This window comes from Procambarus clarkii, chromosome 79, assembly GCF_040958095.1.
Source record: "Procambarus clarkii isolate CNS0578487 chromosome 79, FALCON_Pclarkii_2.0, whole genome shotgun sequence".
In the NCBI taxonomy this organism is placed as follows: domain Eukaryota; kingdom Metazoa; phylum Arthropoda; class Malacostraca; order Decapoda; family Cambaridae; genus Procambarus; species Procambarus clarkii.
The window spans coordinates 19,526,754-19,554,186 of record NC_091228.1 but is presented as its reverse complement, the minus strand read 5'-3'; the positions used below and the strand labels follow the sequence as shown (position 1 = coordinate 19,554,186).

At 43.6% G+C, this 27,433-nt stretch overlaps 1 protein-coding gene across 1 annotated transcript in view; it reads right to left on the bottom strand.

Annotated features, from left to right (window-relative positions):
* Positions 1 to 27,433, bottom strand: part of LOC123764603 (alpha-1-inhibitor 3) — a 188,026-nt gene that overhangs the window by 85,340 nt on the left and 75,253 nt on the right. Inside the window, exons 5-10 of the mRNA XM_069314571.1 lie at positions 26,315 to 26,472; positions 22,663 to 22,759; positions 17,237 to 17,452; positions 8,933 to 9,076; positions 4,648 to 4,851; positions 3,203 to 3,382 (exon numbers count right to left, since the gene is read on the bottom strand). Of these exons, the coding sequence (XP_069170672.1) occupies positions 3,203 to 3,382; positions 4,648 to 4,851; positions 8,933 to 9,076; positions 17,237 to 17,452; positions 22,663 to 22,759; positions 26,315 to 26,472 (999 nt within the window). The remainder of the gene's footprint in view (positions 1 to 3,202; positions 3,383 to 4,647; positions 4,852 to 8,932; positions 9,077 to 17,236; positions 17,453 to 22,662; positions 22,760 to 26,314; positions 26,473 to 27,433) is intronic.

Genomic DNA, 27,433 nt, shown 5'->3' with positions numbered 1-27,433 from the left:
AAGTGCCAGCATTCTGGTCAATGTAATTTTATGTTTATGTTTGTATGTAATTATATGTCAGCAGTTTAGGTATATGTGCATTGTTGGAGATGGGAAAAATTATTACAGACTATTTAACCTGTGATATGATGTGAATAAAATGTATATGTTGGAGAAGTGTTGTGAGTCATGTCGGGGAAAATTTTAATTTATTTCATCGTGTGTATAATGAACTTATTGGATGATTTCTTAGTTGTACACATATGGTGGGTGCATCCTCCAGGTCCTTGCACTAATGGAACCATTGCAATGATGCATATGGGGACATATGCGTGTTTAAGGAGGGGAGTGGTGTTGTAATCCACAAGTTAGTAGGAATTATTAGCTAGAGGATCATTACTACAACACTTAACGAATGATGATTGGAAGTACATGTAAGTAGACAGACTATGGATCACATATCTAAGAAAGGTCAATGGATTAAGACCAAAGCTGTTTAGCCAAATTAATAATTCCTGGAAAGAGGAATTATTCTTCGTCAGGCTTCTAGGATCAAGGTTACCGCTCTAGGGATAAGGTTAATCGGATTATACCTTCCTTGAGAGGCGGGGTGAAATGGTTGAGATAGATGGCTGACTGGAGTCAGTCTGATTGTGGGAGTTGAACTGGCAAGTCCTCTGGATCCCCGTTTGCGGCAGCAACGAAGTGTAGCAGACAGCTATGAGAGAACCTGATGTGATCTTAGTGACCAAGTTAAGTCTGCAGTATGTGAGTATTGAATGAAAGACTAACCGGGTGTGGAGCGTTGTAGTAATCATTCCGTATTAGGGACTTAGGCGGAAGTTACGAGTGTGGGTGGTGATCACGGAGGTCAAGTGGTCTATGGGTATTGGAATCGTATTGACCTAATAGAGTATGTTAATATGTACTTATTTGTCAGAGTCTATTCTTTGTAATTAAATGACAAAACCCGACGGCCTTTAAATACCTTCCATATGTTCATTCATTGTGTTCCAGTACAAACCGAGTGGTACGCCTCAAGGGTCTGGTGTGTGTAGGAGTATAGGTGGTAGTAACGGTTGCTGAGGCAAGGTGTTATGTGTTGTATAATCGCTGTGTTCGGAATGAACCGGGGTTCAGCGTCACGACACAACAAGCCACAGTTGTGTCCGCCTACAACAAGCTACAATTGTGGCCGCCTACAACAAGCCACAGTTGTGTCCGCCTACAACAAGCCACAGTTGTGTCCGCCTACAACAAGCCACAGTTGTGTCCGCCCACAACAAGCCACAGTTGTGTCCGCCTACAACAAGCCACAGTTGTGTCCGCCTACATCAAGCCACAGTTGTGTCCGCCTACAACAAGCCACAGTTGTGTCCGCCTACAACAAGCCACAGCTGTGGCCGCCCACAACAGGCCACAGTTGTGTCCGCCTACAACAAGCCACAGTTGTGTCCACCTACAACAAGCCACAGTTGTGGCCGCCCACAACAAGCCACAGTTGTGTCCGCCTACAACAAGCCACAGTTGTGTCCGCCTACAACAAGCCACAGTTGTGGCCGCCCACAACAAGCCACAGTTGTGTCCGCCTACAACAAGCAACAGTTGTGTCCGCCTACAACAAGCCACAGTTATGGCCACCTACAACAAGCCACAGTTGAGTGCTCACTACACGACCATGTAAGGCTGGAGGGAACATGTTGAGGACCTCCCCAGACCAGCGGCCACACACGCGGTGTAACTCTTCTTCCAGGCGGTGTTTTGCTGACTGTATTATAGCGCTACTTTACTAATTTCCACCTGTGTATTTTCACATAATAGTTTCAATAGTTTGATTTTCACATTCAGTATTCATGGTATATAAATAAAATAAGGATATATTATGGCAAAAAAAAAAAATTGACCGCAGGTGTGTTGACTCAAGAGCATAATCTCTCCTCTCCTGAACGTCACAATGTTAACGGAGCGCTTCGTCTCCCACAAACAACGCTCCTGCCATGTGTGTGTGTCAAATGTGCTGACAAAGAAGCAGCAGTAGATATCACACTAATAATTTTAATTTTATAACATTTTAATATATAAAATACTATCTACATATACAGTAGTATTATTTCATAGCAATGACGTTTTATTTCTGTCTAGGCCGTCAACAGGCGGTCGGCAGTTCGCAGGTATAAAGAGGTTGAAGAACGCACCTTTAGAGCGCAGGCGGGAGAAATACATTATAATTTACACTTGTAAAATATCAGAGGGTCTGGTTCCAACTAATATTTTAATATTAATGTTTTCCCTCTAATATTATTATTTTCCCTCTAATAATATTATTCCTCGAATATTTTCTTCGAGAATCTTCTCGAAGTAAAACTAACTAATCTCAGTAAGACATATGAGCACAGACGTTGTGGTGTCCAGAGTAGGGATAGTGATTCCACAGAACCCTGCCCCACAGTTCCCAGAAATCAGGTAATTGAGCATTATTCTGAAACTTCGACATCCCTTGGTGAGTCTCTAGGGGAGTCCCGGTGAGTCCCTGGAGAGTCCCCTAAGAGGTCCCTGGGAGTCCCCTAGGAGGTCCCTGGGGAGTCCCCTAGGAGGTCCCTGGGGAGTCCCCTAGGAGGTCCCTGGGGAGTCCCCTAGGAGATTCCTGGGAAGTCCCCTAGGAGGTCCCTGGAGAGTCCCCTAGGAGGTCCCTGGGGATTCCCTGGCTCCTGGGGAGGATGATAACAACGATGTCTTATGATGAACGCCAAGTGAGGCGCTCTGCCAGACATAAAAACACAAACTTCTGGAAACTTATTCAGAACACTGTATACAGCTGCTTGTGAGAAGGAATGTGGGTTACATCCGAAAATTTGGTTTGTAATGCACTTACACGTGCATTGTGTCTTCACTTTCATTGAAGCACTGTGGCTTTTTGGTAAGTTTCTCCAAAAATATAATGTATTTATGAAGAAATTCATGCATGTAATATTTCTCGTATATTCAAGAAATTTGCAAGTAGAATGACAGTTCAGTTAATCTTGAAGTTAAAGGTTTGGTTAATAAACAATGAAAGCTTAGGAAGAAAACTGCTAACAATCTCTCAAGGTTATTTGTGCATCCTTAAAGTGTGGAAGTTGGACGACTCGCAGCAGGCAAATGTTGCAAACGTCTATCATTATCTTAAACAAATTATCCTTACTGAGTAGACTTACTAAAAGGCAAATATAATCCTTATACAGACCTTGACCTTGGGAGACGCAGTTGGAGGAATGTTGATATTGATGTTGACGACTCCCCTGATGGTGTTGGGGAGGGGAGGGGGGAGAGGCTCCACCAGGTGCTCCACACTGATGGGCAGCTCCCCGCTGGTCAGCTGGTACTCCTGGCTGCCCTGGTACTGGACCTTCCCGCGAGACACAACCTGAAGTAATAGTAGAGTGTTAGACCCCGGTGGTCAGCTGGTACTCCTGGCTGCCCTGGTACTGGACCTTCCTGCGAGACACAACCTGAAGTAATAGTAGAGCGTTAGGCCCCGCTGGTCAGCTGGTACTCCTGGCTGCTCTGGTACTGGACCTTCCCGCGAGACACAACCTGAAGTAATAGTAGAGTGTTAGGCCCCGCTGGTCAGCTGGTACTCCTGGCTGCCCTGGTACTGGACCTTCCCGCGAGACACAACCTGAAGTAATAGTAGAGTGTTAGGCCCCGCTGGTCAGCTGGTACTCCTGGCTGCCCTGGTACTGGACCTTCCTGCGAGACACAACCTGACGCAAGCAAGTAGCTTCGTATGCAGGTCTAATGGTCAATGAGAATTTTAAGTTGTATATTTCATTAAACAACTTTTATATCTAACATTCATTAGAACTCTTCCAGCTAAACAATTGAGGATCCCGGGGTAAGCCCCAGCCAGGACAGAAATGGTTTGGTTTGGTTCCTTTCACCTGATGACTCTGTTCACCTAGCAGTAAATAAGTATCTGGAAGTTAGGTAACTGTTGAGGGTTGCATCCTGGTGAGGGTCAGCAGGGTCAAAACCCCCCAACATGGGTGGTGAATATTGCCGGAACAGAGGCGGACTTTTTATTAAGAAACAAGCCAGTTCCTGCAAGGAGTGGATGACCAACAGGCTGTAGTGGATATATGGGCCTGTGGCCTGCTACAAGGAAAAGCATGTTGGATGAAATTTTTTAAATAATTAATTAATAATTGTACATGATTAACAAAAATAAATATAATGTAGTTATACTAATTGTGTTATTTTTTCCCATTTTAAGTCAAGTGTATTCATGCCAAAAAAGTATATTTACCTCTCTATAACAATCCCCTCGAGCATATAACTTGCATGGCTGATTCATTCAGTTTTACTCATTTTCCTCTGCTAAGTAATTAAATTGATTTATGGTCACAATACTTATGAGTTCACATACTTTGTAATTACAGTAACATCAAAAATCACTTTAGGATCATGTACAATTACTAAAAGAGTAAAAGTATATTGCACAAATGTTGCTATTGAACCTTACGATACTCAGAGTTAATGAAATACTTTGCCACTAATAACCTATGGAGCTCAGATCTATTGTGCAGTGTTAATACTTAATTTATGATCATTACGAACAAACACGAAGGCACCAATTTCCTTGAGTATAACACATGTCAGGTAGACAGCGTTAAATTTCCTTACAATTACCTGGAGAGTAAAGATGGCGGAGGTCTGGTCGGAGGCGGAGAAGAGGACAGGCAGGAGGTGGTCCTGGGCCTCTCCAGGCACACACTTGAGCTTGCCCTCCGGGGCGTGGATCAACAGCGACGAGTTAGAGGGAGAGAAGGAGTGCTCCAGGGTCTTCGAGAACTCCGACTGATACATATTCGCCCGGCAGTTCAGGGCCTTTATCTGAGGAGAGTTAAACACACTTTAGCATACTACACAATGATCACTAAATCCTTTTGGAAAAGTTAAACCCAGTGTACTCAAGCTTGCTCTCACTTTATTGTGTTATCAGGTTAATTTCAGTAGGTTAACAAGCCTTAGGTAATTGCATGAAGCCTCCGAGACCCACCCTTGCACGAAGCCTCCGAGGCCCACTCTCCGAGGCCCAGCCTTACCTAGCAAGAAGGAAACTCAGTCTGGCTGTCTACAAGGTGCAGGAGCAAGGGGAGGAAAGGTATCAGGGGAAAGCGCAACCCATTTTATTATGACTATATAACACTGGGAAAGGGTCAGCATAAGGATTTGTGATGGGACGGGAGGGTGTGGTGGGGGGGGGGGGGGAAGAATGATGCCCAACCAACTTGGACGGTCGAGTGAGCTGCCTGAAAAAAATGGTAACCCCGAGGAAAACATCCCAGCGGCCACCCGTGATCGATGAACCTTGGTCAACCTATTGATTTCACTGCACCAACATCAAAGTAGTGAGTAATCCCCCATTTGGTTTGTAATGCACTTACACGTGCATTGGGTCTTCACTTTCTTCACAAAAAGCCGCAGAGTTCAGGGCAGACTAACACTCCCAGAATAAAGTATTACACGTCTCCAAGTACAACAAGCATATGCTTGGCACGAGAGCACAGACAGTATTCAGCCGGGCTTCTTAACCACGAGCCAGAGTGTCACGGGAGAACCTACGGGGTGTTCCGAGGCGCCACCAGCGGAGCCCGATGGAGCTCAGATCCCCCGATGGAGCCACACAGATCCCAGCACACAAAGTAGCTGATATACGAGGTGGGATATCCCCGGTAACCTAAACTTTTTGTGAAGTATTTTTTGGCTGAAAAGTAGGGACGTGGAGGGATGGAATCATTACACATTGATGACACTTGTCCCACACGCCGGAAAAAGAAGTTAACGACAACGTTTTGGTCCGTCCACATCCTCATTTCTTTTCAGACGTGTGAGATGGACGTCAAATTTTCTTACAGTTATTGTGATTTTTTGCATTAAATTATGAAGTTTATAAAGTCATCCTATTTAAGAGTGGAAGAAAATTACATTTTTGAGGTCTTTGGACCCTAAGATTATTTTTGCCATATTCTTTAAAGTTTTATTTGCATGCTCTTATTTACTCTGGCTCTCATATGGATGTATGACAGTCTGGGACCCGCATTATCAAGGTAAACTCTACTTTAAGCTCTACAGAAAAAGCTGCAGATGGCAAGGAGGACGGCCATGAGTGTCCAAGAACTCCTAATAGCATACAGCACTCCTGGGCTGTGCATCTCTGCCAGTTCTTGCAGTCATTTGCAATAATCCAAACGTTTTGGAAACAAAACAGCAGTTGAGTATAACCTTGAACAGGTGGGCAGAAGGTTTGCCGGTGACCGAAGCTGCAATACCAAAAGCCAAGCTCTCTTTGAAAGATCAACCGGCTATCAATAGTCAAACTCTCACATTCAGAGAACATATAGAACAGCACACAAGACGGTGAAAAGCGGTCTTAGAAACCTGGTACAATGTAACAACTACACTTTAAGAAAATGTTCCAAGAAACCGAGAGTGAATGGTAGCACACATCGAGCAACACAACTAACGTGAACCACCAGCACCGCAGTAACGACCATCACAACTACCGTGAACCACCAGCACCGAAGTAACGACCATCACAACTACCGTGAACCACCAGCACCGAAGTAACGAGCAACACAACTACCGTGAACCACCAGCATCGAAGTAACGACCATCACAACTACCGTGAACCACCAGCACCGAAGTAACGAGCAACACAACTACCGTGAACCACCAGCACAGAAGTAACGAGGCAACACAACTACCGTGAACCACCAGCACAGAAGTAACGAGCAACACAACTACCGTGAACCACCAGCACAGAAGTAACGAGGCAACACAACTACCGTGAACCACCAGCACCGAAGTAACGAGCAACACAACTACCGTGAACCACCAGCACCGAAGTAACGAGGCAACACAACTACCGTGAACCACCAGCACAGAAGTAACGAGGCAACACAACTACCGTGAACCACCAGCACAGAAGTAACGAGGCAACACAACTACCGTGAACCACCAGCACAGAAGTAACGAGGCAACACAACTACCGTGAACCACCAGCATAGAAGTAACGAGGCAACACAACTACCGTGAACCACCAGCACAGAAGTAACGAGCATCACAACTACCGTGAACCACCAGCACAGAGGTAACGAGCAACACAACTACCGTGAACCACCAGCACAGAGGTAACGAGCAACACAACTACCGTGAACCACCAGCACAGAGGTAACGAGCAACACAACTACCGTGAACCACCAGCACAGAGGTAACGAGCATCACAACTACCGTGAACCACCAGCACAGAGGTAACGAGCAACACAACTACCGTGAACCACCAGCACAGAGGTAACGAGCAACACAACTACCGTGAACCACCAGCACAGAGGTAACGAGCAACACAACTACCGTGAACCACCGGCACAGAAGTAACGAGGCAACACAACTACCGTGAACCACCAGCACAGAAGTAACGAGGCAACACAACTACCGTGAACCACCAGCACAGAGGTAACGAGCACAAGCTCAGAAGTCAAGATTCAAATATGTGTCAACACAGAACTAACGAACACAGTAATATATGGGACTGCACAAGGCATGTTGTCCCATGTGAGGCAGCTCTTATTTATGCTACACAACTCGTCCATTCATGTTTATATTCATTGATCCCACTTGTATTTTATTTATAAGTAATATCTTTTATAAATCAACAAATCTATTCTCAAACCTGTATTTACCGAGGCCTTTCCTGAATCTAAACGTCCAGTTTGTACCCATTGTTTCGTGCTTTACTTTGTCTTCCTATAAACTATGAGTTTCGTCCTCTCCCTTGTTCTTGCCAATCACTATACAGAGTATTTGAACCTCTTATTCTTCCCACTGTTGATACTCGTCCCTCTCCCTGGTTTGGCTATGTTGATGACAGTTTTGTTCTATGGGCTCATAACCGTCTTTTTCTAGCCTTTCCTCTCCTCTCTTAACAATCTGGCTCCTCCTATCAATTTCTAAGTATAATTGTAATCTAATTCCATCCTTCCTTTCCTAGACGTTCAAGTTCACAGCTCTGTGTCCGGTTTGTCTTTCTCTGTGTGCCCCAATCTTAAGCACAATGGTACATATATTTACTTCATTTCCTACCATCCACTTTGTCAAGAAAAGTGTTCTTGTCTCTCTTCCTCCGCGTCCAACACATCAGTGACCTTCAGTTTTTTATTCTGAAATTTCTATTATTTACAAGTCTTTCTCTCGCCTTGGTTACCTTTTACATTTTATCAACTTTGCCTATTATCAAGCTAAAGGAAATTTCTTTCATCTTAAACCTGTTTCAACACTAGTAGTACAGTCCACTACAGGCTCACCATAGCCCGTGCTACTTGGAACTTTTGGTTCCGAGTAGCAAATCTTTAACAACAACAACAAACTAGTATCACTATGTTCTGCCTTCCTTTCATAGCTGAACTAAAAAAAAAAAATTCACTAATACCCTCCGTCCTCTTGATGTAAAGCTCACCCGTCAACAAAAATTTAGTGTTGTTAAAAGTGCTTCAGACTTTTACTGTAAAGTTATGTTGAGAAACTGAACAACACTTGGAATTTATATTAGAAACTATAATAATAATTGTTTACTGACTAAACGTTATAATAATAATTGTTTACTGACTAAACGTTATAATAATAATTGTTTACTGACTAAACGTTATAATAATAATTGTTTACTGACTAAACGTTATAATAATAATTGTTTACTGACTAAACGTTATAATAATAATTGTTTACTGACTAAACGTTATAATAATAATTGTTTACTGACTAAACATTATAATAATAATTGTTTACTGACTAAACGTTATAATAATAATTGTTTACTGACTAAACGTTATAATACTAACTGTTTAATGACTAAACGTTATAATAATAATTGTTTACTGACTAAATGTTATAATAATAATTAAGTCAAGAAGACACTTACGTAAACTCTGTTGGTGTTGTAGACTGGCAAGACTGTTGTGAAGAGACCATCTGGTGCTGTGGTCATGTTGGTGCAGCGACCAGCTGCACACACCTCCATGGGGACACCACCTGCCGGAGTGCCGTCTGGCTTCTCAGCCCTCACCTGCAACATGTTAAAGAAGTTCTGGAGGTTTAGATATTATGCAGACGAGGAGTCACTATAACGTGGTTGAAATATGTTGCCTAAACCACCCACTAGAAAGTGAAGGGACGACGACGTTTCGGTCCGTCCTGGACCATTCTCAAGTCGATTGTGAAGAGACCATCACAATCGACTTTACATATTAATTTTATTAAGTTAACAGTATCTTAGATGCCGTCACTGGCATCCCTGATGACTAGCTTAGTCCTGGAAGACTGTAGGTTGCCAGGACAGTGTTCTGCTGTATGGCTAAACACCATATATTTTTTTTAAATTTATATTTTACACGCGATAGATTATTTGGCCTTGGAATTGTAAACAAGTTGATACTTGATGAGTCAGTAAGATCACAAAGTATCGAGGAAAATCGACACAGAACTTGAAGTAAGAGTTTCCAAGTATATACAATAATTACCATCTCCTGTTGAGTTATCACAATGATCTGTATCTTAACGTAACATAATTAACAGTTAACGCTTATCCTAGGTAAAATAACAGTGAATAATGGCTGATTGCTATGTAAGTATGTATGAAAAAGGCACCAAGTCTCGAAGACTGTTCTGCACGCCTGTGGGCTGAACAGTAAAACACTCCTGGATATTGTTCATGATGCAAATGTGCAAAAACAAAACAAAAAACAAGACGATTGAAGTAAACAAAATAAAATTCGCTATGGATTTTATCGAGGGACAAGACTCACGAGGTACATTTGTAAACAAGATTTCTAATAATTTTTAAAACCAGCCTGGACAATAAGGCAGGTGTGTCCCATTAGTGTACACGAGTTATGAGTGTGATCGATATGCCACCTTACCTCAGCTGTTTCCTATCAGCTATGTTAGTAAGAGGAAGACTCTGGTTAAAGATCACATATAATTGTACACAAATATGTGATAATGTTTGTATATTTGGGCAGCAGGCGTTACTTTAAGCATATTTGGTTAAATATGACCGAAATGTTGGCGTTGTTAATGTTAAAGTGCTAGTTTTTTTATGCTTCTAACTTATTTTCTCTTCATCAGTGCCAAGGAGAGCAATCTTAAGGAATTAATAAACAAGGAGCAATTTCGGATTATATACACATGTGTAAGGGGATGAATTGAAGCCTTAGGTAATCTCCTTCGACGCCACTGTTGCCGCCTGCAACAGTGGCGTCGGAGGTGTATGGGAGCAATGAAACGTAGGGTAAGGAATAGGGGAATAAGGTAAGAGTAAGGGAAAAGGGGCAATCATATATTGGGTAAGGCGTTGCATAGGACTAGTACTCTCTGTGGGCGGTAAGAATCCGGTAGAGATGTGGTAGTTACCCCGTGATGTAGGTGAGTTCTGCATCTAGGTGTTGCCAGGGAAGCGAAGTAGTTATTCAATATATTTATAAGTGATTTTTTCTCTCATTTTAGTATAGCTGCCAGGATTTGTAGTCGTCTTAGGTCAGTGGTCGACTCCAGGATTTTTGTATTGTCAACTAGCAAGTTCCTAGGGAGTGTTGTGTTATGTTCACTATGAATTGAACCCGAAGTAAGTAAGTAATTATCAAAAGAAGGCACCAGACATCCCGAGAAAGTCGCAACACCTGTCCCTCACGGATCACGTACCCGGCAGCCGGGACAAGGCTCCCCCCCCTCCTGACCGGGGGAACCGCAGGGGACGCAGGCACGGCATCGTCCCCGCCACCGGACACAGGAGCTGAGGACCCCTGGCGCACATCCCTTCTCAGCACCATGACAAGATCCTGATCATCAGGGAAAACTTCGCACTGCGGGGATCCAACAGCGCAATAGACACAGGAGATGGGGGCACAGGAAGCAACTCGGAGCCCCTCACAGCCCCGTCACCGACGGCGGGGGACGCCGGAGCACCATACTTCTCCACCTCCTCCCAAGGCTCACCACGATGGGGAGACACACTCTGAACCCGCTTCGATCATTTCGAGACAGGCCGCCGGTCGTTCGAGTTATCACTCCCATCTTTTGTTGATGCTACGAATGTTCCAACTGAGAAACCTAATGGTTCTTGTGTCAACAGCGGCCATCGTCTTGGTGTTGTTCCTCCCTGGGACTGGTGGTCCCATTGTTGTCCTTGTCCCACTTACACAATGTGTCAATAAGTGACTCTACGACGTAAAGAGCCGCACCAACCTGGCGTTTGGTGTCGTCAGGAACATCTCGTCATCAACGTCGTCATCAACAAAAGACTGAATGACCTAATTGCATATGTTACCTGTAACAACATAGATATAATTGCTATACAGGAGCCCTACACGTCCAATATGATAAACAAAACCCCACCAAAAATCAGAGGGTATGCATCCTATAATAACAGTAACGCCACAGGCCTATTCACTTACGTCAGAAGTGATTTACCGCACATTCTTGTGAGCACGTCACACAATGTACACACACAGTACCATGACTTTCATGTACAAACTACAGCAGGCCACTTCTCATTCCTCAACGTATATGCCAGAAGCCAGAAACTCAATGTAACATTGTTCCCAGATCTAGACAATCATGGGACAATATACATGGGAGATTTTAATGCTAGACATATTACGCTGGGAGACAGTACTAACAACGATAATGGATGCAAATTTATCAAATATGTTTATGACAACAGATTAACCGTGTATACTACGGATACCCAAACTCATTTATTGGGAGGCAGACTTGATTACTGTAATGGGTAGAAACCTTGTGCAAGATAGGATGGAATGTTCGTTGGTAAATCACTTGGTTAGTGATCACTATGCAGTTTCTGCTTCCTATGAGGTACAGTGTGATGTACCTAATAGACATCAGAGACGGAAAATGAATATTCCATATGGCTTGCATGACCACTTTATTAATTGTATATCAAAATGGTATCAAGATTACACAATAACGAATGTACAAGCCTTCTCCAGAGATCTCGTTGATACGATTACTACCTACTATGACACATGGGTGTGTTGGGGAACATGTCGTAAGCCTAGCAGAAGTGGGCAACACCTATCACCACCCAAGTGGGTCCTTGACCCCGTATTTGTTAAAGAAAATGAACGAGTAAAGCAACTTGGAGATACGTACAAACGAACCAAAGCACAAGGTGACTTGCATGCATTTCTAGTTGCAAGTAGAGAGGTGAGAGACATGAGCAACGTTATACGTAATAAACATTGGGAAGAGTTCCTACAAAGTATAAATGAGCAAACAACACTTGTTGAAGTTTGGGAAAAGATACGAAAAATCTCTAGAAGCAGCCCAACCTAACCGCTGCACCACAGCCCACTAAAACAAGCAAACATGCTTGTTTTAGCTTGACATGCTTGACACACGCCCCAACAGACAACGAACCATCAATCTTGCCTGTACAGCTATCGACGTGTCGGACCTTAATGATGTAACTGAATGGGAATTAAATCATGCACTAAAGATGGGAAAATCAACTGCTCCTGGAGAGGATTGTATTACTTACAGTCTACTGAGATTAGTCTCACACGTATCAGGTAATCCACTATTAGTGTTGTACAGAATGAGTTTACGTGAAGGAGTATTACCTGATGCTTGGACAAAGAGTGTCATTGTTCCTATCCCCAAACCAAACTCAGATAATTATAGACCCATATCTTTAACATCGTGTGTTTGTAAAGTGCTTGAACGTATTGTTCTAAACCGGCTCATGTATCGTATACAGGGGCACCTGTCACCCCAACTGTTTGGATATATGCCTGGGCTCAGTACACAACACTGTTTTGCTGAGTACTTCACACATATTGAAGCTTCCCCTCAAACAGTCTTCATCGACCTAGCAGCAGTTTTTGATACAGCAAACAGAGAAATCATACTGGAACAGCTTGCCGAGCTGGGAATACAAGGAAAATTACTGAAATGGATAAAGGGCTATTTGTCTAATCGAACAGCATATGTTTTGTTTAATGGTGTTAAAAGCACAGAGAGCAAACACTTTGAACTGGGAACTCCACAAGGAGGGGTCCTCAGTCCCTTGTTGTTCAACGTTCTGATGCATAAACTTATTAAAGATCTTCCAACTAATAATGAAGACACTGTCATTTGTTATGCTGATGATATATGTTTACAGGCTGCCTCCGAGCCTAGAATGCAAGTTCTGCTCTACGCTTTTGCTACTAGAGCTGAGGAATGTGGCCTCCTTATCTCTGTACAGAAAACTCGTGCCCTCATTCCATGTGGTATTCCACCAGCCAATTATCATATAGATGGGCGAGCACTTGAGAACTGCGAGTCTTACAGATACCTTGGTGTCCCCATTAACGACCCTGGGTACCTTTCTTCTCTCAAGAGGAGACTTTGGGAGAGATTAAAGCCCTTGCGGGTCCTTGTTGGTGTCAATCATGGGCTTAACATGAGACTTGCTAGAATGTTTTATGTATCATTTATACGCTCTGTGATTGACTACAATGCTCTACATCTCACACTGTATACTGACAAAGAGCTGAAATCTCTTGAAACCTTGCAAAATGAAGCTATGCGTCTCATCCTTGGGGCTCCAAAGTCCACGAGAATAGTTAATATGAGAGCAGAGTTAAAATTACCTACCATAAGTGAGAGAATCTTGTCTATTAGCACAGTTTTCGGCGTGAAGGTATTGAGTAGATCTAGACAACACATGAAGTTTCAAGCTAAACTTTCTAATATGCTACACTCACCTGAGGTCTATAGAAGAAGAACGAAATCTGATTATGTATATTGGTTCTACAAGGTACCCAACTCCATCAAAATATTAAATATGTACCCAACTCGACTAATGATTAATCAGCCAATTACTCCATGGGATAACTGGGATCTATCAGTTGATTTTGTAAATGCGCCCAAGAAAGATAGTGTGCACACTACATTATTAAAACAGTTAACACTGAAAAGCATCACTGAAAGTACTCAGAGTATGGGTAACGATGTTTATCAGTGCTATACCGACGGCTCTGTAGAAGAAGGTGGACGATGTACCGGATGTGCATGTAACATATTTGAACAATCTTCTCTCGTACATACAGCAATGAAGCGCGTCAATGACTGGGCAAGTACAACTCAAACCGAACTTGCAGGCATATACCTTGCCACTGAATTTTTAAAAGACAAAGGCAGTGGACTTATATACTGTGACTCGCAGAGTGCACTCCTGGCATTGAAGGCACATAGTAGTGACACCCAGAAAATAGTCAGTGATATTCGAATGAATGTTTTAGCTGCCAAAGAAAACAGATTTGAGATTAAATTCCTATGGATACCATCACATGTTGGCATCTCAAGGCATGACACTGTTGATATGCTTGCTAAGTCAGCCTGCAGAAAACCAGTGGTAGAAATTGATATGGGTGTTTCATTAGCAGTGACAAAGAGAATACTTAAACAAATATCTAATGAAAATCTCACCGACCTAACAAATTCTCAAAGACCTGAAAGTTGTAGCATTAAATATTATGATAGATATCGTGAGGAGACATTCACATATGGGACTAATAGAACAAGAACCCGGCAATGTGATGTTATAGTGGCCAGAATACGCCTGGGATATAGACGTATCTGGCAGCTTTCTCAAAACCCAAATGTCGAGTACACAATGTGTCAACTTTGTGAAAGAGAAAACATGCACTCTCTTGAACATTATATTGTAGAATGTCCCATACTGACTGACTTTCGCCCTCCTGGGCTAAGGTATGCTGAACTCTGTAGTTACTATATGAGTACTGGAACATTTGATGATATATTGGACTTGTATCCAAAATTGACCATGTAATATATCAATCATACAATGTATATATATGATGTAACTATATAACCTGAGCTTGTAAAAGCACCCTTCATCACCTTCAGTGATTAAATGCTTAATTGCACACTAGTTTCTTTATCAGCTACCTCACCCTGTCAGGGTAAATGAGACAAATATATGTGAATGCTTGTGTGTGTGTATATATGTATGTGTATGTGTGTGTGTATGTATATGTATGGGTATAAAGCATATATGGAAGCTGATCAGAATTACATTTCACCTTTGTGAATGTACATTAATGACACTATGTAAAAGACACATCTAATACTTTATGTAGGGCATACGCAAATCTGTGTATCTATGTATTTACGTATGTAGGTTAGCTTAGCATTTTAAAAGCACCGAATCACCTTCTGTGGTTGAGTGTTCAATAAACCCTTGAACTGTATGTTTAACACTTCTCTAACCCTGTCCATGGAGGACAGAAGAAAATGTATATATGCTAGTTAGCATTGTAAATGTGTGGCCACGTCTGTGGTAGGAAATAATAAAAAAAAAAATAAAAATACTCCCATCTTCCTGCACCACAATAGAACTCTCCGGCAGGTGTGCTTGTAAAGCACGACCCCCGAGAACCACAGCTTTAACAACCGGGGCCACCGGACCACACACTGCAGGAGACAACCCCTCGCGGACAGCCAGAGCGACAGGAGACACCGTATCCTGGAACATAGTAGGCAGCTGAGACGGGGCGGGGTGAGGCAGCTGGGGCAGGGATGGTCGTGGCGGGGCCACACTAACCTCCACGTCAACACCCACATCTGCATCCAGACGAGCCGCAGGATCCGACACCGGAGCAGCAGACAGTAGGGAAGCAACACACAAATCCCAGCACCCATTGACGGGTCCGAGGTCGACAAGGGAGAGAATCCTCCTCCCAGAACAGGTTAATAGGAGTGACCCCGGTGGACCTCACACCCTGCAGCCTGGTGGCCCTGTAGGTCACACTTGAAACACATCTGGAGCTGGCCCGTATGAAACAAACATAGAGGGAAACGCAACAGCATGATGGAGGACAGTATATGATCCCTGAGGTGCATGGTGAGAGTGTGGGTCCACACGGGACCCGATTCTACCTCCCGGTGGGGACGGCGTTCATCCGCACATGAAGAACCCGCCAAAAACGGGCAAAGTACCGACGTAGAAGGTCCTCAAGGAACTCGAAGGGTGCCCCATGCACTGCCAGATACATCGTCATAGGACAGCGATCAGAGAAAGTCACTGATCCACCATTAACAAGAAGAGGGAAAGTGTCCCCATCATAGCACGTGATGAGATCACGGTAAACCACTGAGGAGCCAAACTTCACAATCGCACGTCCCCCAGCAAGCAGCTACACACCACACACAGCCTCCAAAGAAACACGTAACATGTCCAAAATCACCACTTCTACTGCTTGGTAGGAAGTATTACTGGAAAATTCCAGGCCTGATGATAGGTGGCACAGGCTTCCCCATACTGCAGGCCGACACGGCCACTTTCAAGTCACGCCAGCAGCCACACCAAGGCCCGCACATCATGCCGGGTTGTCAACAAACCCCACACCGGCCAAGTAACAACTGGATAGGCAAAGAGAAGCGTCCTGCTCGCCACACCACCCAGCGCCGGACTGACGTGCTGTCAAACTGATCTCAAACGTTGTCGTTCTGGATTAGGTGATACTGTATGTCGTGTCTATGTTCACACTACGTACTGATATTCGTCATTCCAATGTTATCCCTGTGTCAACATTTCTTAATATTCTTTTGGTACTTGATAACTGAATTATTTAATTATCTATATTTATTGTGTTTAAGTTGATGTACAGTAATATTAACAGCTATTATTTATATATTGCTCAGTCATTTCATTAACTGGTTAGTATGAACGTGTCAGTCTATTATTCTTGCTGGCGGAGTTAATAGTTTAGGGTTTTAATAGTTTTGGGTTAAAAACTGTAAATAATGACGTAAACAAGTTTTTTTGTTATACACGTGTGTGATCACATTTACACACACAGGTGACACGTCCAACAGTCTAGTCGTGTCCATCTCCCAGTAGCAACAGTCTTGTCGTGTCCATCTCCCAATAGCATCAGCCTTGTCGTGTCCATCTCCCAATAGCATCAGTCTTGTCGTGTCCATCTCCCAGTAGCAACAGTCTTGTCGTGTCCATCCCCCAGTAGCAACAGTCTTGTCGTGTCCAGTAGCAACAATAGGCGGTGTTGAACGCCCAGAAGATGGAAATCAATGAACTATAAAATGTGTTGCACAGCAAGCCAAATCGACAATATTTAGTGAATAATAAAACATGAACATAAATTTGTTCTAACACATTTTTACAATTATAATTACCAACCTTGAGGGAGTAAGGAAGGTTCGGCTTCATGTAAGCGTCTTCGTAGATAGTTTTGAAGGTCACGGCGTTTCGGGTGATGGAGACTGAGGCATCTTTTTTAATTTCCACTCCAGTACCTTCCTCAGTGACGATGGCCGAGGCCTTGAGACTGTACACGTCGCAGTCATTGATCCTCAGCTCCGATGCTTGCACCTCCACCTCCTTACACCCGGAGATCTGCAATGAGAACCTTTCTTGTATATTGAGTCGGTGTCTGGAGGAATACACCACTTATGACAGTATACCCCATTAATTTACGTAACTCATTAGTTTACATAACCCATTAGTTTATGTAACCCATTAGTTTATGTAACCCATTAGTTTATGTAACCCATTAGCTTATGTAACCCATTAGTTTACGTAACTCTTTAGTTTATGTAACCTATTAATTTATGTAACCCATTACTTTATGTAACCCATTACTTTACACAACCAATTAGTTTACATAACCCATTAGTTTACGAACCCATTCGTTTATGTAACCTATTAGTTTATGTAACCCATTAGTTTATGTAACTCATTAGTTTATATAAACCCATAAGTTTATGTAACCCATTAGTATATGTGAACCCATTTGTTTCTGTATCCCATTAGTTTATGTAACCCATTAGTTTATGTAAACCCCATTAGTTTATGTAACCTATTAGTTTACATAAACCCATACGTTTATGTAACCCATTAGTTTATGTGAACCCATTAGTTTCTGTAACCCATTAGTTTATGTAACCCATTAGTTTATGTAACCCATAATTTATGTAAACCCCTTAGTTTATGTAACCCATTAGTTTATATAAACCTATTAGTTTAAGTGAACCCATTAAATTCTGTAACACATTAGTTTATGTAAACCCATTAGTTTATGTAAACCCATTAGTTTATGTAACCCATTAGTTTACATAAACACATTAGTTTACATAACCCATTAGTATATGTAACCTATTAGTTTATGTAAACTATTAGTTTATGTAAACTATTAGTTTATGTAACCCATTAGTTTACATAGCCCATTAGTATATGTAACCCATTAGTTTATGTAAACCATTAGTTTATGTAACACATTAGTTTACATATCCCATTAGTTTATGAAACCCATTAGTTTATGTAACCCATTAGTTTATATAAACCCATCAGTTTGTCTCCCATTAGTTTACGTAAACCATTAGTTTATTTAACCCCGTTGGTTTAGCTTATATAACCCCGTTAGTTTAGCTTATGTAACCCATTCGTTTATATAAACCAAATAGTTTATATAAACCATTAGTTTACTTAACCCATTAGTTTGTCACCCAATAGTTATGTAATCCATTAGTTTATGTAAATCATTAGTTTATGTAAACCATTAGTTTATGTAAACCATTAGTTTATGTAACCCCGTTAGTTTAGCTTATGTAACCCTTAGTTTATGAAAAAACAATAGTTTATATAAACCATTAGTTTATGTAAACCATTAGTTTACTTAACCCATTAGTTTGTCACCCAATAGTTATGTAATCCATTAGTTTATGTAAACCATTAGTTTATGTAACCCCGTTAGTTTAGCTTATGTAACCCATTAGTTTATGTAAACCCAATAGTTTATATAAACCATTAGTTTATGTAAACCATTAGTTTACTTAACCCATTAGTTTATGTAAACCCAATAGTTTATATAAACCATTAGTTTATGTAAACCATTAGTTTACTTAACCCATTAGTTTATGTAACCCCGTTAGTTTAGATTATGTAACCCATTAGTTTATGTAAACCCAATAGTTTATATAAACCATTAGTTTATGTAAACCATTAGTTTACTTAACCCATTAGTTTGTCACCCAATAGTTTATATAACCCATTAGTTTATGTAAAATCTTCAGCTTTTTCAAAGGATTAAGAATACTTGAAGGTGACCAATTGTGTGGAAATCACAGTAACACTGTGGTACTCACGGTAACACTGAGGTACTCACCGTAACACTGAGGTACTCACCGTAACACTGAGGTACTCACCGTAACACTGAGGTACTCACAGTAACACTGAGGTACTCACCGTAACACTGAGGTACTCACGGTAAGACTCAGAGGTATTCACAGTAACACTGAGGTGCTCACAGTAACACTGAGGTACTCCCAGTAACACTGAGGTACTCACGGTAACACTGAGGTACTCACCGTAACACTGAGGTACTCACCGTAACACTGAGGTACTCACAGTAACACTGAGGTGCTCACAGTAACACTGAGGTACTCACAGTAACACTGAGGTACTCACAGTAACACTGAGGTATTCAAAGTAACACTGAGGTACTCACAGTAACACTGACTCACTCCCAGTAACACTGAGGTACTCAAAGTAACACTGAGGTACTCACAGTAACACTGAGGTACTCACAGTAACACTGAAGTACTCACAGTAACACTGAGGTACTCACAGTAACACTGAGGTACTCACAGTAACACTGAGGTACTCACCGTAACACTGAGCTACTCACAGTAACACTGAGGTACTCACAGTAACACTGAGGTACTCACAGTAACACTGAGGTACTCACAGTAACACTGAGGTACTCACGGTAACACTGAGCTACTCACAGTAACACTGAGGTACTCACGGTAACACTGAGGTACTCACAGTAACACTGAGGTACTCACGGTAACACTGAGCTACTCACAGTAACACTGAGTTACTCACGGTAACACTGAGGTACTCACAGTAACACTGAAGTACTCACAGTAACACTGAGGTACTCACAGTAACACTGAGGTACTCACCGTAACACTGAGGTACTCACCGAAACACTGAGGTACTCACGGTAACACTGAGGTACTCACGGTAGCACTGAGGTACTCACAGTAACACTGAGGTACTCACAGTAACACCGAGGTACTCACGGTAACACTGAGGTACTCACAGTTACACTGAGGTACTCACAGTAACACTGAGGTACTCACCGTAACACTGAGGCACTCACAGTAACACTGAGGTACTCACAGTAACACTGAGGTACTCACAGTAACACTGAGGTACTCACAGTAACACTGAGGTACTCACAGTAACACTGAGGTACTCACCGTAACACTGAGGTACTCACCGTAACACTGAGGTACTCACGGTAACACTGCGGTACCACAGTAACACTGAGGTACTCACGGTAACACTGAGGTACTCACAGTAACACTGAGGTACTCACGGTAACACTGAGGTACTCACAGTAACAATGAGGTACTCACAGTAACACTGAGGTACTCACCGTAACACTGAGGTACTCACAATAACACTGAGGTACTCACAGTAACACTGAGGTACTCACAGTAACACTGAGGTACTCACAGTAACACTGAGGTACTCACAGTAACACTGAGGTACTCACCGGTAACACTGAGGTACTCACCGTAACACTGAGGTACTCACCGTAGCACTGAGGTACTCACGGTAACACTGAGGTACTCACAGTAACACTGAGGTACTCACGGTAACACTGAGGTACTCACAGTAACACTGAGGTATCACCGTAACACTGAGGTACTCACCGTAACACTGAGGTACCCACCGTAACACTGAGGTACTCACAGTAACACTGAGGTACTCAGCGTAACACTGAGGTACTCACAGTAACACTAAGGTACTCACAGTAACACTGAGGTGCTAACGGTAACACTGAGGGACTCACGGTAACACTGAGGTACTCACAGTAACACTGAGGTACTCACCGTAACACTCAGGTACTCACCGTAACACTGAGGTACTCACCGTAGCACTGAGGTACTCACGGTAACACTGAGGTACTCACAGTAACACTGAGGTACTCACGGTAACACTGAGGTACTCACAGTATCACTGAGGTACTCACAGTAACACTGAGGTACTCACAGTAAACACTGAGGTACTCACAGTAACACTGAGGTACTCACCATAACACTCAGGTACTCACCGTAATACTGAGGTACTCACCGTAACACTGAGGTTCTCACGGTAACACTGAGGTACTCACAGTAACACTGAGGTGCTCACAGTAACACTGAGGTACTCACAGTAACACTGAGGTACTCACAGTAACACTGAGGTACTCACGGTAACACTGAGGTACTCACCGTAACACTGAGGTACTCACGGTAACACTGAGGTACTCGCCGTAACACTGAGGTACTCACAGTAACACTGAGGTACTCACCGTAACACTGAGGTACTCACAGTAACACTGAGGTACTCACGGTAACACTGAGGTACTCACAGTAACACTGACGTACTCACAGTAACACTGAGGTTCTCACGGTAGCACTGAGGTACTCAGAGTAACACTGAGATACTCACAGTAACACTGAGGTACTCACAGTAACACTGAGGTACTCACAGTAACACTGAGGTACTCACAGTAACACTGAGGTACTCACAGTAACACTGAGGTACTCACCGTAACACTGAGGTACTCACGGTAACACTTAGGTACTCACGGTAACACTGAGGTACTCACAGTAACACTGAGGTACTCACGGTAACACTGAGGTACTCACGGTAACACTGAGGTACTCACCGTAACACTGAGGTACTCACGGTAACACTGAGGTACTCACCGTAACACTGAGGTACTCACGGTAACACTGAGGTACTCACCGTAACACTGAGGTACTCACAGTAACACTGAGGTACTCACAGTAACACTGAGGTACTCACCGTAACACTGAGGTACTCACAGTAACACTGAGGTACTCACCGTAACACTGAGGTACTCACAGTAACACTGAGGTACTCACAGTAACACTGAGGTACTCACAGTAACACTGAGGTACTCACCGTAACACTGAGGTACTCACCGTAACACTGAGGAACTCACAGTAACACTGAGGTACTCACCGTAACACTGAGGTACTCACAGTAACACTGAGGTACTCAGAGTAACATTGAGGTACTCACAGTAACACTGAGGTACTCACCGTAACCCTGAGGTACTCACAGTAACACTGAGGTACTCACGGTAACACTGAGGTACTCACGGTAACACTGAGGTACTCACCGTAACACTGAGGTACTCACGGTAACACTGAGGTACTCACCGTAACACTGAGGTACTCACGGTAACACTTAGGTACTCACGGTAACACTGAGGTACTCACAGTAACACTGAGGTACTCACGGTAACACTGAGGTACTCACGGTAACACTGAGGTACTCACCGTAACACTGAGGTACTCACAGTAACACTGAGGTACTCACAGTAACACTGAGGTACTCATCGTAACACTGAGATACTCACAGTAACACTGAGGTACTCACAGTAACACTGAGGTACTCACAGTAACACTGAGGTACTCACCGTAACACTGAGGTACTCACCGTAACACTGAGGTACTCACAGTAACACTGAGGTACTCACCGTAACACTGAGGTACTCACAGTAACACTGAGGTACTCACCGTAACGTTGTTGGTGACGTCCACCTTGCACTTCCTTCTCTGGTTGTTGACCAGAGTCAGTGACAGGTTGCCCTTAACCGGTTGTCCGAAGGTGTAGCTGTAAACAACCATGACAGGTTAGACATGCACCATGAGGCTCTCACGGACACGTGCACAACAGTAAACAGACACGCACCAGGAGGCTCTCACGAACACGTGCACAACAGTAAACAGTCACGCACCAGGAGGCTCTCACGGACACGTGCACAACAGTAAACAGACACGCACCAGGAGGCTCTCACGGACACGTGCACAACAGTAAACAGACACGCACCAGGAGGCTCTCACGGACACGTGCACAACAGTAAACAGACACGCACCAGGAGGCTCTCACGGACACGTGCACAACAGTAAACAGACACGCACCAGGAGGCTCTCACGGACACGTGCACAACAGTAAACAAACACGCACCAGGAGGTTCTCACGGACACGTGCACAACAGTAAACAGACACGCACCAGGAGGCTCTCACGGACACGTGCACAACAGTAAACAGACACGCACCAGGAGGCTCTCACGGACACGTGCACAACAGCAAACAGACACGCACCAGGAGGCTCTCACGGACACGTGCACAACAGTAAACAGTCACGCACCAGGAGGCTCTCACGGACACGTGCACAACTGTAAACAGACACGCACCAGGAGGCTCTCACGGACACGTGCACAACAGTAAACAGACACGCACCAGGAGGCTCTCACGGACACGTGCACAACAGTAAACAGTCACGCACTAGGAGGCTCTCACGGACATGTGCACAACAGTAAACAGACACGCACCAGGAGGCTCTCACGGACACGTACACAACAGTAAACAGTCACGCACCAAGAGGCTTTCACGGACACGTGCACAACAGTAAACAAACACGCACCAGGAGGTTCTCACGGACACGTGCTAAACAGTAAACAGACACGCACCAGGAGGCTCTCACGGACACGTGCACAACAGTAAACAGACACGCACCAGGAGGCTCTCACGGACACGTGCACAACAGCAAACAGACACGCACCAGGAGGCTCTCACGGACACGTGCACAACAGTAAACAGTCACGCACCAGGAGGCTCTCACGGACACGTGCACAACAGTAAACAGACACGCACCAGGAGGCTCTCACGGACACGTGCACAACAGTAAACAGTCACGCACCAGGAGGCTCTCACGGACACGTGCACAACTGTAAACAGACACGCACCAGGAGGCTCTCACGGACACGTGCACAACAGTAAACAGACACGCACCAGGAGGCTCTCACGGACACGTGCACAACAGTAAACAGTCACGCACCAAGAGGCTTTCTCGGACACGTGCACAACAGTAAACAAACACGCACCAGGAGGTTCTCACGGACACGTGCACAACAGTAAACAGACACGCACCAGGAAGGTCTCACGGACACGTGCACAACAGTAAACAGACACGCACCAGGAGGCTCTCACGGACACGTGCACAACAGTAAACAGACACGCACCAGGAGGCTCTCACGGACACGTGCACAACAGTAAACAGACACGCACCAGGAGGCTCTCACGGACACGTACACAACAGTAAACAGTCACGCACCAAGAGGCTTTCACGGACACGTGCACAACAGTAAACAAACACGCACCAGGAGGTTCTCACGGACACGTGCACAACAGTAAACAGACACGCACCAGGAGGCTCTCACGGACACGTGCACAACAGTAAACAGACACGCACCAGGAGGCTCTCACGGACACGTGCACAACAGTAAACAGTCACGCACCAGGAGGCTCTCACGGACACGTGCACAACAGTAAACAGACACGCACCAGGAAGGTCTCACGTGCACAACAGTAAACAGACACGCACCAGGAGGCTCTCACGGACACGTGCACAACAGTAAACAGACACGCACCAGGAGGCTCTCACGGACACGTGCACAACAGTAAACAGACACGCACCAGGAGGCTCTCACGGACACGTGCACAACAGTAAACAGACACGCACCAGGAGGCTCTCACGGACACGTGCACAACAGTAAACAGACACGCACCAGGAGGCTCTCACGGACACGTGCACAACAGTAAACAGACACGCACCAAGAGGCTCTCACGGACACGTGCACAACAGTAAACAGTCACGCACCAAGAGGCTCTCACGGACACGTGCATAGCGTGATATCGTCTGGCACGCGCATCAGTGACCGCAATTAGTGCACTATACATATTTGTACCATTTATATATACCCTGCAGTATATACCTTGCAATATACCCTGCAATATATACCCCTGCAATATATACCCAGCAATATATACCCAGCAATATATACCCTGCAATATATTCCCTGCAATATATATCCTGCAATATATTCCCTGCAATATATATACCCTGCAATATATACCCTGCAATATATACCCTGCAATATATACCCTGCAATATATACCCTGCAATATATACCCTGCAATATATACCCTGCAATATATACCCTGCAATATATACCCTGCAATATATAACCTGCAATATATACCCTGCAATATATACCCTGCAATATATACCCTGCAATATATAACCTGCAATATATACCCTGCAATATATACCCTGCAATATATACCCTGCAATATATACCCTGCAATATATACCCTGCAATATATAACCTGCAATATATACCCTGCAATATATACCCTGCAATATATACCCTGCAATATATAACCTGCAATATATACCCTGCAATATATACCCTGCAATATATACCCTGCAATATATAACCTGCAATATATACCCTGCAATATATACCCTGCAATATATACCCAGCAATATATACCCTGCAATATATACCCTGCAATATATACCCCTGCAATATATACCCTGCAATATATACCCTGCAATATATACCCACCAATATATACCCTGCAGTAGGTGATGGGCTCTACCCCTGTGGCCCTAGAGTAGGTAGAGCCCTATACCTCCGTGGCCCTAGAATAGGTAGAGCCCTATACCCCCGTGACCCTAGAGTAGGTAGAGCCCTATACCCCCGTGACCCTAGAGTAGGTAGAGCCCTATACCCCCGTGACCCTAGAGTAGGTAGAGCCCTACACCCCCGTGACCCTAGAGTAGGTAGAGCCCTATACCCCCATGACCCTAGACATTTATAAGTTATTATATACAATCAATTTAGGGGATTTTAAAGCCGAATTTGAGTAATGCGTGTGTGAAGGAAGGGGAGATGAGGAAGAGGAGACGTGTGAAGGAAGAGATGAGGAAGGGGAGATAAGGAAGAGGGGATGAGGAAGAAGAGATGAGGACTGAGCTACAAACTTCTGGAGAATAACTCACATCTGAGGCGAGTTACCTGCCGCCCTCATATGAATGTTTTAATGATTAGCACAATATAAAATAGTCAGGAAATACGTGCCTCACTTTAATAACATTTTTGTGGTTTTACTTAACAGTTCAGTGTTCAGTGAATTACGTTAATGTTCTAGCAGTTACACAACTACTGGGCTCTGAAACTCTTCACATTAACCTTCAGATAACATTGACTACTTCGGAAACCTTTGATCCCAAAATGTAACCTAAACTATACGGAGTTGTTTATCAAGTGTGAGAGTTGAGGGTGGGTGGTTTGGGTGGGGGGGGGGGGGTGGGCTCACTTGGCGCACACGGTGAAGGTGAAGGCTTCGTCAGTGCCCAGGATGTAGGCGGGAGGCTTGAGCACCACCTCGTAGCGAGGCAGCACGAACTCCTCCACCTTGAAGGTCACACTCTGCTGTTGGCCCCGGGGCGTCTTCACGAACAGCGTGTACAATCCCTGACAAAAATGGTCGGATTAGCTACATCAAATATTTTGACACATTAAACATATTTTTTTATCATTATTCAAGAATCAGTAATAAATAATTCCAAGTGATGAGGAGCAAGTTATTAAGTATCATCAGTCAACAGCAAGATATTTTTGTTGTTTGTTAGTGACCAAAATGTGACATAATAACTTAAAACCACGATAAGTTGGTACTGAATTTACCCGAGGTCCAAAGTCTCTAGTGGTCTTGATGGGGCCAGGAAGTAGGCGGCTTGTCAAAGGTCCTTGAATTATTCCTATGATTCTTTTCAACTGAATTAATGTCTCCGCATTTACGGCTTCGACAAGTAGGTGATATCATGGACTTATTATCTAAGATGAAAATCATCTCTTGTTTTGTGTCCTCCAGAGAACACTGTTAGGTCTCATGATGATGCACTTTGTGAGTTATATTACACATTTTAATAATGTGGTCTGGATTATTATACTACAAATTGTTTAGTATTCTAAAAGTTCCACTGAGATCCGGCCAGTCATGTCCGGTGTGTAGTGTTGTTAGTCCTACTCTGGCACTCAACCGTTCCTGGAACGACTTGTTCAGTTGAACAACCACTTTCTTGTCCTTCAAATTAACGTTTCGTTTTGACTATTCACAAGGTCTTGTTGACATTTTTACCGCAGCGTCTACTTGTTGAGCAACTATCAGTGACTGGTGGATCATAAAGCCTAGGTGCTTCTCTTCATCAATCTCCACTATGTTCGTCTTGTTGATATGGTAGTTATAGTGTATATTGATATGCTCTGCAACCACCGTCTTAGATTTGTAATATTAAATCGCCTTGCAAGGAATTAACCTTTTTTTGCTTCCCACTTTATCATAGATTCTAATGTCATCTGTAAATTTGATTATTTGGTTTCTAATATTCTCTTCTATATCGTGTTATATATTACAAGAAGAGTTGGTCCCAGG